Source organism: Biomphalaria glabrata, chromosome 11 (assembly GCF_947242115.1).
Source record: "Biomphalaria glabrata chromosome 11, xgBioGlab47.1, whole genome shotgun sequence".
In the NCBI taxonomy this organism is placed as follows: Eukaryota; Metazoa; Mollusca; class Gastropoda; family Planorbidae; genus Biomphalaria; species Biomphalaria glabrata.
Genome location: NC_074721.1, coordinates 18386054 through 18400084, shown reverse-complemented (window position 1 = coordinate 18400084; position 14031 = coordinate 18386054). Strand labels below are relative to the sequence as shown.

At 36.2% G+C, this 14031-nt stretch overlaps 1 protein-coding gene across 1 annotated transcript in view; it reads left to right on the top strand.

The window, feature by feature from the left end:
- The window catches only part of LOC106058969 (collagen alpha-5(VI) chain-like), a 36436-nt gene extending 22405 nt beyond the window's left edge, over positions 1–14031 (top strand). Inside the window, exons 6-10 of the mRNA XM_056003865.1 lie at positions 2891–3067; positions 4695–4757; positions 11065–11300; positions 13096–13261; positions 13539–14031. Of these exons, the coding sequence (XP_055859840.1) occupies positions 2891–3067; positions 4695–4757; positions 11065–11300; positions 13096–13261; positions 13539–13708 (812 nt within the window). The 3' untranslated portion in view covers positions 13709–14031. The remainder of the gene's footprint in view (positions 1–2890; positions 3068–4694; positions 4758–11064; positions 11301–13095; positions 13262–13538) is intronic.

The window sequence follows — 14031 nt, the reverse complement described above, 5'->3', positions numbered from 1 at the left end:
TGAATGTTTTTTTTTTCTTATGACAAATGCTTTCTACCATGTTTGTCCTAGACGAACTCTCACTTTCTCTCCGACAGAGTAATCTTAGGTAGTCTTGCTTTTGCATCGTATTTCACTTTGCTTTTCATCTGTCGTTCGTTGAGTAATGTCTCTGCATTTTCAGCTACCGATGGTTTCAATAGTTTGTGATCAGTTGGAATGATTCCCTGAGTCTTCTACTCATCAGCAGTTGTGATGGTGAATGAGGCAGTCCGCTTATCGGAGTATTTCTATACTCGAGCATAACGAGATATGGATCTTTCCCACTTTTGTATGCTTTGAATCCTTTTGTTTTCGCACAAAACATAAACAATCAACAATGTCTTAATATCATATAATATTAGCACAGAATCTTCTTCATGCAGTGGAAAATTGAGAATTTTTTGCCTATCTGGAATTCTGGTCAAAGCTTCTGCGCCCAATTAATATAGTTTAGAAGAAACTACAAAAGTCTGGACTGCACATGCAAGAAGCTGCTGCCCTTTCATGCTTTCTGCAAAATGATGAGAAACTGACAAAAACCCAATCCATCGAAAAAGCAAAAGAAGGTAGAGAATACTATGGATTCCCTGTAATCAAAACAACCAGAAGAAAGAAAAGACTTGATGGGAAGTTGAGTTCTAATGTAGGACTGTCAATAGAACTGCAATTCAAATGTGTTGCGACAAAAGTGCTGGACAGATTTCATATGGAGATGAAGGACAGATTACAAAGGCTGGAAAGAAAATGGATACCTTTGGGTTTCTTCTTTAATCAAGACACCTGTTAGATGAAGACACGCTTATGACAAACTGTGCTACTTTTCCTGTTTGTATGATGAAATAAATGGCAAATCGCTATTTCAATGATGTTATTGAAGCACGAGCACTTTTCATCAACAAACCAGTAATATAATCACCAATAGACATATTGAGGAAACAGGCTTTATATGGTAATTACGTGTGCTCAAACCTTGCAACCTCCTCCGAATACCGCTAACTCAGACTACTTCCATTACGTCATGTGAGAGATCATTCTCAAAGCTCAAGTTCATCAAAAACTATCTCAGGAGCACAAAGGCTTATTATGGCTTTAATGTCAGTGAAGTTACAAATACTAGAAAGTATCGATGTAGATGATGTTATAGATGTCTTTGCTGCACATAATGCACGACGTGAAGCGATATCAATTGAGATTTGTCACTTGTGCATTATTTAACTAATAAACTACGGTATTATTCATTAAAAGAGTCTTAATGATTATTTTTTTGTTAAGTTTACTGATATACTGAACCAATTTGATTTTGGGCTTATATATTTTTGCGTACATTATCTCATGTCATATGTCGAATGTCAAAATGCAAGGGACCCCCAATGAGGTCAATCCCCCCGGGTTCCCAAATCCCTAATTACGCCCCTGGGGACACAATATTCGTGGTTCATATTAGGGGACACAATTTTTTATTTATTTGTTGCAATCTAATGGGTATTTTAATTCTTTTTTTATGCAATACATTGACAACCTTTTCTTAGGTGAAAGGTTTCTTACTTTTGTAGCCTAAGCATAAGTAAGCACCACTTGCATAAAGGACGGTCCAAAACAAAAATTTACAAAATGAAATGGATCTCGTCGTATTTTATTTGACTGCGATGTTAGAATTTAGTTTGAGGTCGTTTTGATTTTAACAGAAACTTTTGGAAACTCTCTAATTGGAAAGCGTATCAGAAATATCATCGTCATCATTATCATCAAACTCCATTTGGGTGAGGGCTTGAGAGAATCAAATCCTCTCTTGCAAAAGCCTTGGACAGAAATTCTTTAGAAACTCTGTGCATTATGAATATTGTGAGTGATTCCTAGTTCCTGAATTTAAGTTTGTGTATTTTTAATTAAAGGATCTTCATCATTTGTATTTCTAAAGATATTTAGAGTATTTATATTAATCCTCGGCATCACATGATGTTCGTTGAGTGTTTAATAAAGATCAGATATAAAAGTCTTTAATAAACCAAGTACTAAAAGAACATTGTCTTATCAACACAACACTATAGTAGCCCTCAGTCATCTTTACATATTAAAAATTAAGATCACTGCGACATTCTGACACCTCAAGACACCTGTGATATCTTATTATTGATAATAGGTTGCTTATTTGTACAAGGTATATATCAATTCACTCTGATTGTATACTGGTAAAAAGTTTGTACACACACCCATTGTCGGATAAAGTCTAAATTTTGCACAATTATTTTACATGACCAAATAAAAAATCAATTTAAAAAATCAATTAGTTAATAAGCATCTGGTAATTAATTACTTTCTTTTGCATTGAACAAGGGAAAGAAAATGTACTTATTGATGTGGTAGTATACGCTGAATTAGTCCCTTTTATACAGAGAAATAGGTTTCTGTTTTAAAGTTTGAAACTAACAATAGGTACATATAAAACCTTCTATTTTCATAAACACTTGGCTGGCACAGTCGGCACAGTGTTTAGTGTATTGGTTTGAGCCCTCGAGTTAGATCTATTTATTACACATTTAAATATTGACTGATCCAAACTGATTGATACAACTACGCTTAATGTAAGCTATTTTTTTTTTGTTTTTTAAGTATTACAGCACCAAATGATCTTTTTAAACAGTATTACATCATTTTATTTTGTTACCTTAGAATTAGATAATCAAAGCGACTCTCTGGCTTGAATATTTACTGCCCAATTTTTGGGCGTATCTGGCCTATATTACTTGTGATTACACAACTCTGTGATTTTTTTTAATAAATGATTTTCAACTCATATTTTAGTAATAAATCAGAGTATTTATATTACATTTAATTTCTTTTTTCTGGCCAAATCCAACATTTATTTTAGCAAAAAAAGCTGCCAAAGAACTAAAAGATAAGAACATCAAAGTGATGGTTGTGGGTATTGGCCTGAAACAGTCAAATAAGGAGCTTCAAGACATAGCCAGCGCAGATTCCATGGTCTTCTCTGTTACAGACTTCAGTCGACTAGCTAACATTGAGCAGGAGCTGTTTCTTAAAGCATGTAAGAACAGTTTTGGTTAGGAACATACAGTATTACATCAGAATAAAAGACCATCATTTTGCTCGGATAAAGAATTTTTAATCGATGTTCAGTTTACTTATGTTTAGTAATTGTATCTTTGTTTAATGATTGTATCTGTGTTCAGTAATTGTATTTGTGTTAAATGATTGTATCTTTTTAGTGATTGTATCTGTGTTCGATGATTGAATCTGTGTTCAGTGACTGTATCTGTGTTAAATGATTGTATCTTTTTAGTGATTGTATATGTGATCAGTTATTGAATATATGTTTAGTGATTGTATCTGTGTTCAGTGATTGCATATGTGTTTAATGATTGTATCTGTGTTCAGTGATCGAATATGTGTGCAGTAATTGTATCTGTTTTCATTGATTGTTTATGTGATCAGCGATTGAATGTGTTCAATGATTTTATTTGTGTTAAATGATTGTATTTTTTAGTGATTATGTTTGTGTATTTGTGTGCAGTGATTTTATCTTTGCTTAGTGATTGTATCTTTAATCTAATGTATTTATGTTAAGTGTATTTATCAGTGTTCAGTTAGTGCACATTTCTTCAATAATCGTATATATAATTCAATGGTTGTATCTGTGTTCAGTTATTTATTCTGTGTTTAATGGCTGTATTGGTGTTCAGTGATTATGTCTGTGTTCAGTGATTGTATCGTTACACTTTTTTCTTGAAGTACACAAGAGTTTTAATGTCTGAGTAAAAGAGACAATGAAGACAGGATGGCTGAGTGATAAAGCACTTGGCTTCCGAACTTGAGTTCCCGGTATTGAATCCTGGTGAAGACTAGGATTTTTACATTCGGGATCCTTAAGGCGCCTAGCTCTTATAGGTACCTGGTACTGACCATGTGTTGTGCCAATCTGTTGAAAGATTAATTAAGATATGCATATAAAAAGAAGAAAAAAATAAGATTACAATTATATATACTCTATCTTTTTTTTTTCTAAAATACGGCTTGCCTTTAGATGTAAGTATTATTATTATTAATAGGTATTTTTTTTTAAACTTTTCGAAAAAGGGTAGTGGACTCCACAAGAATCCTGCTTGGGGCCTCCAGTTACTTAAATCCGGCTCTGCGCGCAATTATTCATTGAATTACCACACATCAATGGTTATGCTTGTCCTGGTGGTGGCAAAAATATGTAGGTCATAGCTGGGGCTGCGTAGCCACGGGAAATACTGCATTCCTCATTACTCTTAGGACTCGAAGACAAGCCTTACTATTATTATTATTACTATTACCACAAATCATAAACAAATTGTTGCAGCGAATGTTTTCCTCCCTTACCTAAAGAGACTTTGAATTGAGATTTATTGAGCATTGTGTTAGGAACATAACGGTAACACAGTCGAAAACCATTTCTGCTAAGTTTGACTTTAATACACTGAATGACTGCACAACACACATTTCGTGAACACATTCTTACACACGAGTTAAAAGCACATGTAAACATAAAAACGACAATCGATACAGAATATAATTTTCATAACATATTGTTTGATTGAGTATTGATTTTGATGTATTTGTATGCTTTTGTACGTATTATTTGTTCAAAGTCATAATGTTATATAACATTCCTATTTTCTTTAATTTAGGCGAAGTGGTAGTAACCACAACCACAACAAGAGCACCGTTAATTACTTCTACACCTAAATCAGGTAAATATTTCTTTCTCGGGTAAAAAATAGCCATCCAACAATTATATAAAGATCTTTCGCCTACATTGCATTTCGTTGAGCAGTCCGTATAAAATTATGGACGTTAAAGGAAAATAGTTCGTAACCTTGTATTCACGTTTAAAATAAATGTTCAAATCAAAAGCAGCAACAAAACACTAAGCGTTTAATTTTCTGCTCCAATGATAAATATTCAAGACATGAGATACCAGCACAGAGGCCAAAAGTTATTGAGAGCAGAAGTTGAGAGAAAATATAATGAAACATGAAAACATAGACATCGACTCAACGTAGACCTCTGACCTGGCAGAACTGCCCAGTAGCACACATGGCCCAAGCTAAGATCTAGCATCCAGCTCACCACCAATTTCCCCCCAAAAAGAGCATTTAAAGTAGTTAGAGTTATCTGCACGTGTATTCACTACCCATGGTCACGTGGTTGCATCACCCACCCAAAGCCTCTGTATTTACACTCAATCACATATTGGGATCAATATGTGCTGCGATTCCTAAGCACTGGCGGATCCAGGGGGGGGGGGGGCGGTAGGGGCTATCGCCCCCCCCCACTCGGCCGACCCCCCCCCTTCGGGGGGGGGGGCGGACGAATTTTAGTATAGAATTCACACAATTGGTATACAAATTTATTACTTATGTTAATAATATATACTAATTATTTATATTTCAACCTAATTTTTTTATTTTTTCGCCCCCTCCTCTAGTATGTTGACCGATTTGGTGGGGTAGGGAGGGGGCAATGGTATCAATCCCGCCCCCCCCATACACTTTCGAGTGGGGGGGGCGGTCCAATTTATTTGTAGAAATCACAGCTTGCTAACAGAATCAATTAAATATCTATTTGATTAAAACTTGTTATTGATATTTTAACCGATCTTTATATTATGTCGTTCCCTGTTTACCGTTTGGGGGTGAATACCTCTACTGCCCTTCCCACCTAAACCATTTGAGTGGGGGGGGGCGGTCCTACTTTTATGGAGAAATCATAGTTTGTGAACAAAATTAGTTGAATTAATCTATAAATTTTATATTATGTCGCTCCCTTTCTGGTATCTTGGTCGATTCGGTGGGGTTGGGGGGAGGGCGATTGCATGTATTGCCCTTCCCACTCTAGCCCTCTGAGTGGGGGGGGGGCGGTCCTATTTTTATGGAGAATCATAGTTTGTGAACAAAATTAGTTGAATATCTATATAATATAAACTACGTATTGATATGTGAACCCATTGTATATTATGTCGTACCATACTCCAATCTCAAATTTTATCATTAGTAAATTTAAATGAAAAAAGGTTGCACCAGGTGGGAAGGGCGATATATGCAATTGCATTTCCCCCATCAGACAAACCAATACTTTTCTTTTAGTATTATAGCTTAGAAATTACAAAATGTAAAAAATCTGCCACTAATATAATTTATATATACTATAAATTAAATTCTTATATCGAGTCGCCCTACTTTTTTTTTTAATATTTTTAATGCCAAATGCAATCTTTAGCAGAAATTATTAAAGGAGCGAGGATTAATCGTTTTCATTCTACCGCCCCTCCCATTTCCAGAGTTTATGTAATTTCCCATGAATTTATCATAATTATTTTAAGAAAGACTTTGCATTGGAAAAGCTAGAATTCAAACGAAATTTTTCAGTATAAGAATCATGATTGAGGTGAGTTCTAAACCGAAAAAAATGCATTTATAGTCGCCTTTTCCCAACCTTTACTCAATCGGATATTTTTCTAGTTAAATAAATTTGGGACTATAACTCACAACTTATACTACAATGTTATTGAATATTATTTATCGAATAATTTTTTTTCGGCGTCGATCCTCAAAGCCAAAATCTAAATATGTGGGGTATCTTATCTTTTCAAGGAACAAATCGGTTTTATTTGCAATGTATTAAGGGCCTATAAATTCATATTAGAATATCTATCAAGTACAATATTATTCAAAAGGTCCTTTTTTTTAATAGTATGAATAATGAGCTTTAGGTCGGGAGAATGCGTTTCTGCAGTGAAAAATGCCAGAAAACGCTTTTGGCGTCGGAGCTTCGCCCCGAACTACATTGATGAATAATGAGCTGTAGATGTCAGGAAAATGCGTTTCTGCAGTGAAGAATGCAAGAAACCGCTTTTGTCCTTTCGGGCTTCGCCCCGAACTCCATTGATGAATAATGAGCTGTGGATGTCAGGAAAATGCGTTTCTGTAGTGAAGAATAGAAGAAAATGCTTTTGTCGTCGGGGCTTCGCCCCGAAATTCATTAATGAATGATGAGCTGTAGATGCCAGGAGAATGCGTTTCTGCAGTGAAGAATGCAAGAAAACGCTTTTGTCGTCGGGGCTTCGCCCCGAACTTCATTAATGAATGATGAGCTGTAGATGTCAGGAAAATGCGTTTCTGCAGTGAAGAATGCAAGAAAACCTTTTTGTCGTCGGCCCCGAACTCCATTGATGAATAATGAGCTGTGGATGTCAGGAAAATGCGTTTCTGTAGTGAAGAATAGAAGAAAATGCTTTTGTCGTCGGGGCTTCGCCCCGAACTTCATTAATGAATGATGAGCTGTAGATGCCAGGAGAATGCGTTTCTGCAGTGAAGAATGCAAGAAAACGCTTTTGTCGTCGGGGCTTCGCCCCGAACTTCATTAATGAATGATGAGCTGTAGATGTCAGGAAAATGCGTTTCTGCAGTGAAGAATGCAAGAAAACCTTTTTGTCGTTTGCCCCGAACTCCATTGATGAATAATGAGCTGTAGATGTCAGGAGAATGCGTTTCTGTAATGAAGAATAGAAGAAAATGCTTTTGTCGTCGGGGCTTCGCCCCGAACGTCATTAATGAATGATGAGCTGTAGATTCCAGGAGAATGCGTTTCTGCAGTGAAGAATGCAAGAAAACGCTTTTGTCGTCGGGGCTTCGCCCCGAACTTCATTGATGAATAATAAGCCTTAAATGTCAGGAGAATGCGTTTCTGCAGTGTAGAATACAAGAAAATGCTTTTGGCGTCGGAGCTTCGCCCCGAACTACATTGATGAATAATGAGCTGTAGATGTCAGGAAAATGCGTTTCTGCAGTGAAGAATGCAAGAAACCGCTTTTGTCCTTTCGGGCTTCGCCCCGAACTCCATTGATGAATAATGAGCTGTGGATGTCAGGAAAATGCGTTTCTGTAGTGAAGAATAGAAGAAAATGCTTTTGTCGTCGGGGCTTCGCCCCGAAATTCATTAATGAATGATGAGCTGTAGATGCCAGGAGAATGCGTTTCTGCAGTGAAGAATGCAAGAAAACGCTTTTGTCGTCGGGGCTTCGCCCCGAACTTCATTAATGAATGATGAGCTGTAGATGTCAGGAAAATGCGTTTCTGCAGTGAAGAATGCAAGAAAACCTTTTTGTCGTCGGCCCCGAACTCCATTGATGAATAATGAGCTGTGGATGTCAGGAAAATGCGTTTCTGTAGTGAAGAATAGAAGAAAATGCTTTTGTCGTCGGGGCTTCGCCCCGAACTTCATTAATGAATGATGAGCTGTAGATGCCAGGAGAATGCGTTTCTGCAGTGAAGAATGCAAGAAAACGCTTTTGTCGTCGGGGCTTCGCCCCGAACTTCATTAATGAATGATGAGCTGTAGATGTCAGGAAAATGCGTTTCTGCAGTGAAGAATGCAAGAAAACCTTTTTGTCGTTTGCCCCGAACTCCATTGATGAATAATGAGCTGTAGATGTCAGGAGAATGCGTTTCTGTAATGAAGAATAGAAGAAAATGCTTTTGTCGTCGGGGCTTCGCCCCGAACGTCATTAATGAATGATGAGCTGTAGATTCTAGGAGAATGCGTTTCTGCAGTGAAGAATGCAAGAAAACGCTTTTGTCGTCGGGGCTTCGCCCCGAACTTCATTGATGAATAATAAGCCTTAAATGTCAGGAGAATGCGTTTCTGCAGTGTAGAATACAAGAAATGCTTTTGTCGTCGGGGCTTCGCCCCGAACTTCATTGATGAATGATTAGCTGTAGATGTCAGGAGAATGCTTTTCTTCAGTGAAGAATGCGAGAAAACGCTTTTGGCGTCGGGGCTTCGCCCCGAACTTTATTGATGAATGATGAGCTGTAGATGTCAGGAGAATGCGTTTCTGCAGTGAAGAATGCAAGAAAACGCTTTTGGCGTCGGGGCTTCGCCCCGAACTTTATTGATGAATGATGAGCTGTAGATGTCAGGAGAATGCGTTTCTGCAGTGAAGAATGCAAGAAAACGCTTTTGTCGTCGGGGCTTTGCCCCGAACCCCACTAGGGAACCTTATAGCGTTGCCCCAGATTTTCGCCGAAGGTTGAGAAATGCTGCTTTTTAAAATTCTCATATATATATATATATATATATATATATATATATATATATATATATATATATATATATATATATATATATATATATATATATGTGTGTGTGTGTGTGTGTGTGTGTTCTGTACACAGGTTTATGCATAGGGTTAGGGTTTACTGGGCGTTAGGGTTAGGGTTTGGAAAAAAAATCGCCCCCCCCCACTCCAAAGTTCTGGATACGCTAGTGTTCCTAAGTCTCCGTCTCTCTAACATAAAACATCAGTAAGAACAAACCTTCGGTGTCAGTCGTGAAACAATGAACAAAGTGCAGTAAGTCATTGTTTTAATTTAAGTCTTTTCTCCATCATTCGAAATGACAATTAACATTGAATCAACATTGGTATCAACACGATGATGCCCCGCCTCATTTCAGTATTTCAACACGACAATGACTTGAACAACATTTTCCACAGCGGTGGATTGGTTATAGAGAACCAAAGGAATGGTCATATCTCCAGCCCTCACGATACTGGACTTTTGGCTATTCAGCTATATCAAAGATTGAGTTAATGCAATCCATAACAATTACACAACACTCAATGAACTTGAAGAAACAACTTCTTATGAATTAATAAGCATGAATCAAGAAGTCCCCCGCAAATGTTATTCAAGCTTCAGGAAATGATGCAATCTTTGTTTGGAGCAAGATGGTGAACAGTTGCAACAGTAACTTATTATTTACCTTTTTTTTCTTACATTGTGTTGTTGTACATTAAAGTAACTCGATACATTTAGTTTGTTGTTAGTGTTGTTTTGTAGAGGTTTTAGAGACAGAAACTTATGAATCGGTCTTTTTAATATTGACAGATCATATTCGATATTTTTTGTACAATGTGAAATGTGTATGGTTTAAAAGATTCTATATTGAAGCTAAGTATTCCACTAACTTGCTATAGTTGTCTGTATAATGCAGTTTCAGTCTCGCTAATTGTAACTAGTGACTAAAGAGTGTTAGAAAATTGATACTTAGCTTTAAAATGTATATTGTCCAAAACGTATATTTATTATATTTGTGATGCTGGCACTGCTGGTCAATAGAAATCAATATTTCAAAAGTACTCCAAGTTTCATGAAATCGAGATAAATCTACAGAAATCCACTTTATGAAATCAAATGCTTCAGCACAACAAACTGCAGCCACAAAAGTACACACGATGCTTTAAATGTAAAGACAATATAAATTTATTTGAATGTGTTCAATAATACAGTTATATTTTCACAGAAATATAATGGAAGTGAAGCACATAATTAAAGGACACCGAATTCTTCGTTTGTCTCACTGATAGATAGGCCTACTTAGAATTAACGTGATTATCTTTTCCCAAGGGTAAAAAAAAAAAACATTAAAAAAAAATTCATAACACAAAAACAATACCTTCATTATACAACTTAAAATAGAATAGAACCCCCCCCCCCCCCCAAAAAAAAAATAGCCGTTTTTGATATCAGCGTCCATACTGGTTCCAGGTTTTTGTTTTCTGGTTCTAGGTTCCCCTAAATTCTGACTAGAATAGAAATAGTGTAAAAAGAAAAAAATAAATTGTTATTGTTACAACGGTACAACCTCTAATGGCATATCATTGGAATATTATAAAGTCTAGTATATCTATACATTCGCTTAACAAGGATTCTTTCTAGTGGGGAATAGGAAGGGAATGGGGCGAGTAAAAAAATGTTCCATCGTTTTTCAATCTAACATTCATTAGCTAGTTAGAGATAAATAATCACTCTATAAGTTTTATAAAGGAGGTATTGTTTTTTTTAAATACAATAATGGAAATATTTTCTTTTCTATGTTGAACAAGATACATTTTATTGAGTGACAATAACAATATGATTTTTTGGCTCTACACTAGTTCAATCTAATTGTCTACTCTTGTTGCTAGGTAACATGCACTTTCTGTGTTCTCTTTAGTGTACCCTCCACCGCCTGACCTATGTAAAGGTAAAAATGACATTGTCTTCGTCCTCGATACCTCCACCAGCATTGGCCCCAAGAAATTGCTAAACGAAACTACTTTAGCTGCCAACTTAATCGACTTTTTGACCAATCGACATTACAATGTCAGGTTCGGAGCATTGATCTTCAACCTAGCCCCAAAGAAAATATTTGATTTGAAGGATTTTACAGACAAAGCGTTGATGAGAGAGGTGAGTTTGTTTTGTTTTTTAAGACAATGTTCGAATAATATACGGATTGAAAAAAAACCAATGCTTTAGTTTTATTTGTAGCTCACGAAGGACAAAGTGTTTTTTTTTCCTTTAATTGGGGTGGGGAGAGGAATTAACTGGCCGAAAAGTGTTGGGGTGGGCAACGGTCAGCCTTTGCGGTATGTACTGGTGTGAACAGTCCGGGTAGAAGTCAGCCTTTGCATAAACATGTTATCGTCTAGAAAGGACTGGAGGCGATTGGATTGTTTTCCGAAACGCTCCGGGGGGGGGGGGGCTATTTATACTACTAATGTAGAATGTAAAGGACTTGAGTTCAGTACACTACAGAACGGCACCATCATAATCTTCAACCCGGGGCTAAGTTTTTCCTGAATTAAATATAATGACACTAGATGTAATGACATTATTGGCACAAATAATTACATGTGTATACCATTTGGTAAAAGTACTGAATATTTAGCGCGACTCAATTTTGTCACATATTTATGGATTTTAAGAACGCACTATCATATTCTTGAACCCAAACTATGGGTACATTGTAATGTCACTGCACGAAATAGTATTCAAGCCGTTCCCTCCGCCAAGCATTTGTCTGCGTTCTGAGCGTCATAAATTATTTCTTTGTCGTGTACTGCCCTTTTTTTTTCTTCCCGTAGTAAGAAGAGCTCATGTCAATGTCAAGGTATGACGGAGGTAGACTTTCCGATAATGAACTATTTTCTTGGAATCTGAGCGCAATATATTCATCCGAGTAAAAAAAAACGTCGCCAGAATTAAGAGTAATAAAGAAAGAGTCAGCATTAGCCAATACTATTATGCAAGGGATGTTTGAGGTACTTATGTTGCATGTATGTTTTGAAGTGAAGTGAAGATCATCTTCACATTAAGCAAGAAGCCTTGCCGTGAACATTTTAGTTTTTGTTACACAAAAGGTCGTAAACGTAACGATGTTAAGCAATTGAGAGAATTTGGACCGATGCCAATCATTCCATAAGAATCACGTTAGCGGAGAACTTTCGAATTTTTTTCTTCCAAACGTTTTAAATCGTAGTTGTTGCTAACGCTTCGTGTTGCCCTAAGATCATCCTCGTGTTTAGCAAGACGTGGGCCTGTTCTGTTCACGCAAAAAAATAGGTCACTAGTACGATGGTTTGTTATTCGGGAGAAATGTGTCCGTTCTGCCGTAGAAAGGAGAAAGATTATAGAATCAAGTTAGAGAAGAGGCATTTAAATGTTTTCTTTAAAAGAACCTTTTGAATCGATCTTGTTTCTAAGGTAGAAAGGTTAAGATGAAGCAATGTCCCTTAAATTAATGATTTAATTTCTTCCAATTTGGTAATATTAGCGTTTTTAACTGATTAATACTAAAATATAAAATAACCACAATGCAAATACAATTGATTTTTTAAATTTTAATTGAAAGACCACTTTTGCATCCCCCTTTGTAAGCACGCATGGTAACTTTTTAGACATTTGTACCGACAAATAACAAAATACTATAAAGCCTAAAATAAAATATATAGATCTAAATTACCACAGCGGATGTGCGTGTGCAGCTTTGGGTATATATTTAGAGATTTTTTTATGTGTCTGTATGGGTGTCACCGGGTGCAGACTGTCTTAAATATTATGGAGCTTCAATTTAAGCTCAATTTTTAAAAATCGAGGCTCGGCAATCAAATGTCACCTTACCAATAGACATAAAAATGTTACTATTCTTTTAATCACTATAATCAATAATATTTGCTTAAATATTGTAGTTTTTTTTTTACAGACCTTACTTGGTATCCAGTACCCAAATACCCCAGGTACTTTCACAGATAAAGCGCTCAGCGCCGTTAATGGTTTCAACATGTTTGGCACTGCAGCTGGGGGTCGTGATGACGCTCCTGATATCATTATTTTAATGACTGATGGTATTTCTCGCAACACGACCAGAAGTAAGTGTGTTAAGTTGTACCCACTTGAGGAGGTCCCTCAAAGTGGTAGAATTTTTTTTTACATTAAATGTTAAATATGACTCCATTATCTCATGTCATGATGTCGAATGTCAAAATGCAGGGGCCCGTAAAAAAGGTCAAGCCTCCCGGGCCCCAAATGGTGAAAAATTCCTAGCTACGGTAGCCAATGTAACAATAACAAGAACTATATTTATCTCGCGGCTTCTAATGTAACCATTTGCTAAGTGATTTGATTTCTTTGTTCTTGTTCATACAGCTATTGCGGCAGCCAACGTCCTTAAGAACACCAACAAGACAGCCATTATCACCATTGGTATTGGAAACAACCTGAATGTTAGCGAACTGAAGGCTGTAGCCAGTTCTCCTGCGTACCAGTTCGATTCACAAACAAACTTCAATAGATATTTGAACCAGCTTACATGTTAATGGGATCTAATCTCTTATGACATAGATTTAGCTTAACACCATCTATAACATGTTTTCATAATTAATTATTTAGCTTTGCGTATTGCTATCACTTAAGTTGGACACTATGATTCAAATGAAAGAACTTTGCTAGTTAATAGATTTAATAATTTAAATTTAATTTTCGTTAATACTTCATAATTAATATGTACACGTTTTTTTTAAAAATAGAACATTAATTTTTACTCATTTCAAATCTAGATAATTTCCCTAAAAAATGCATTGTCGAAATTTATTTTAAATGCTTTATTCATTCAAATAAAACGAATATAAAGATAACGTCA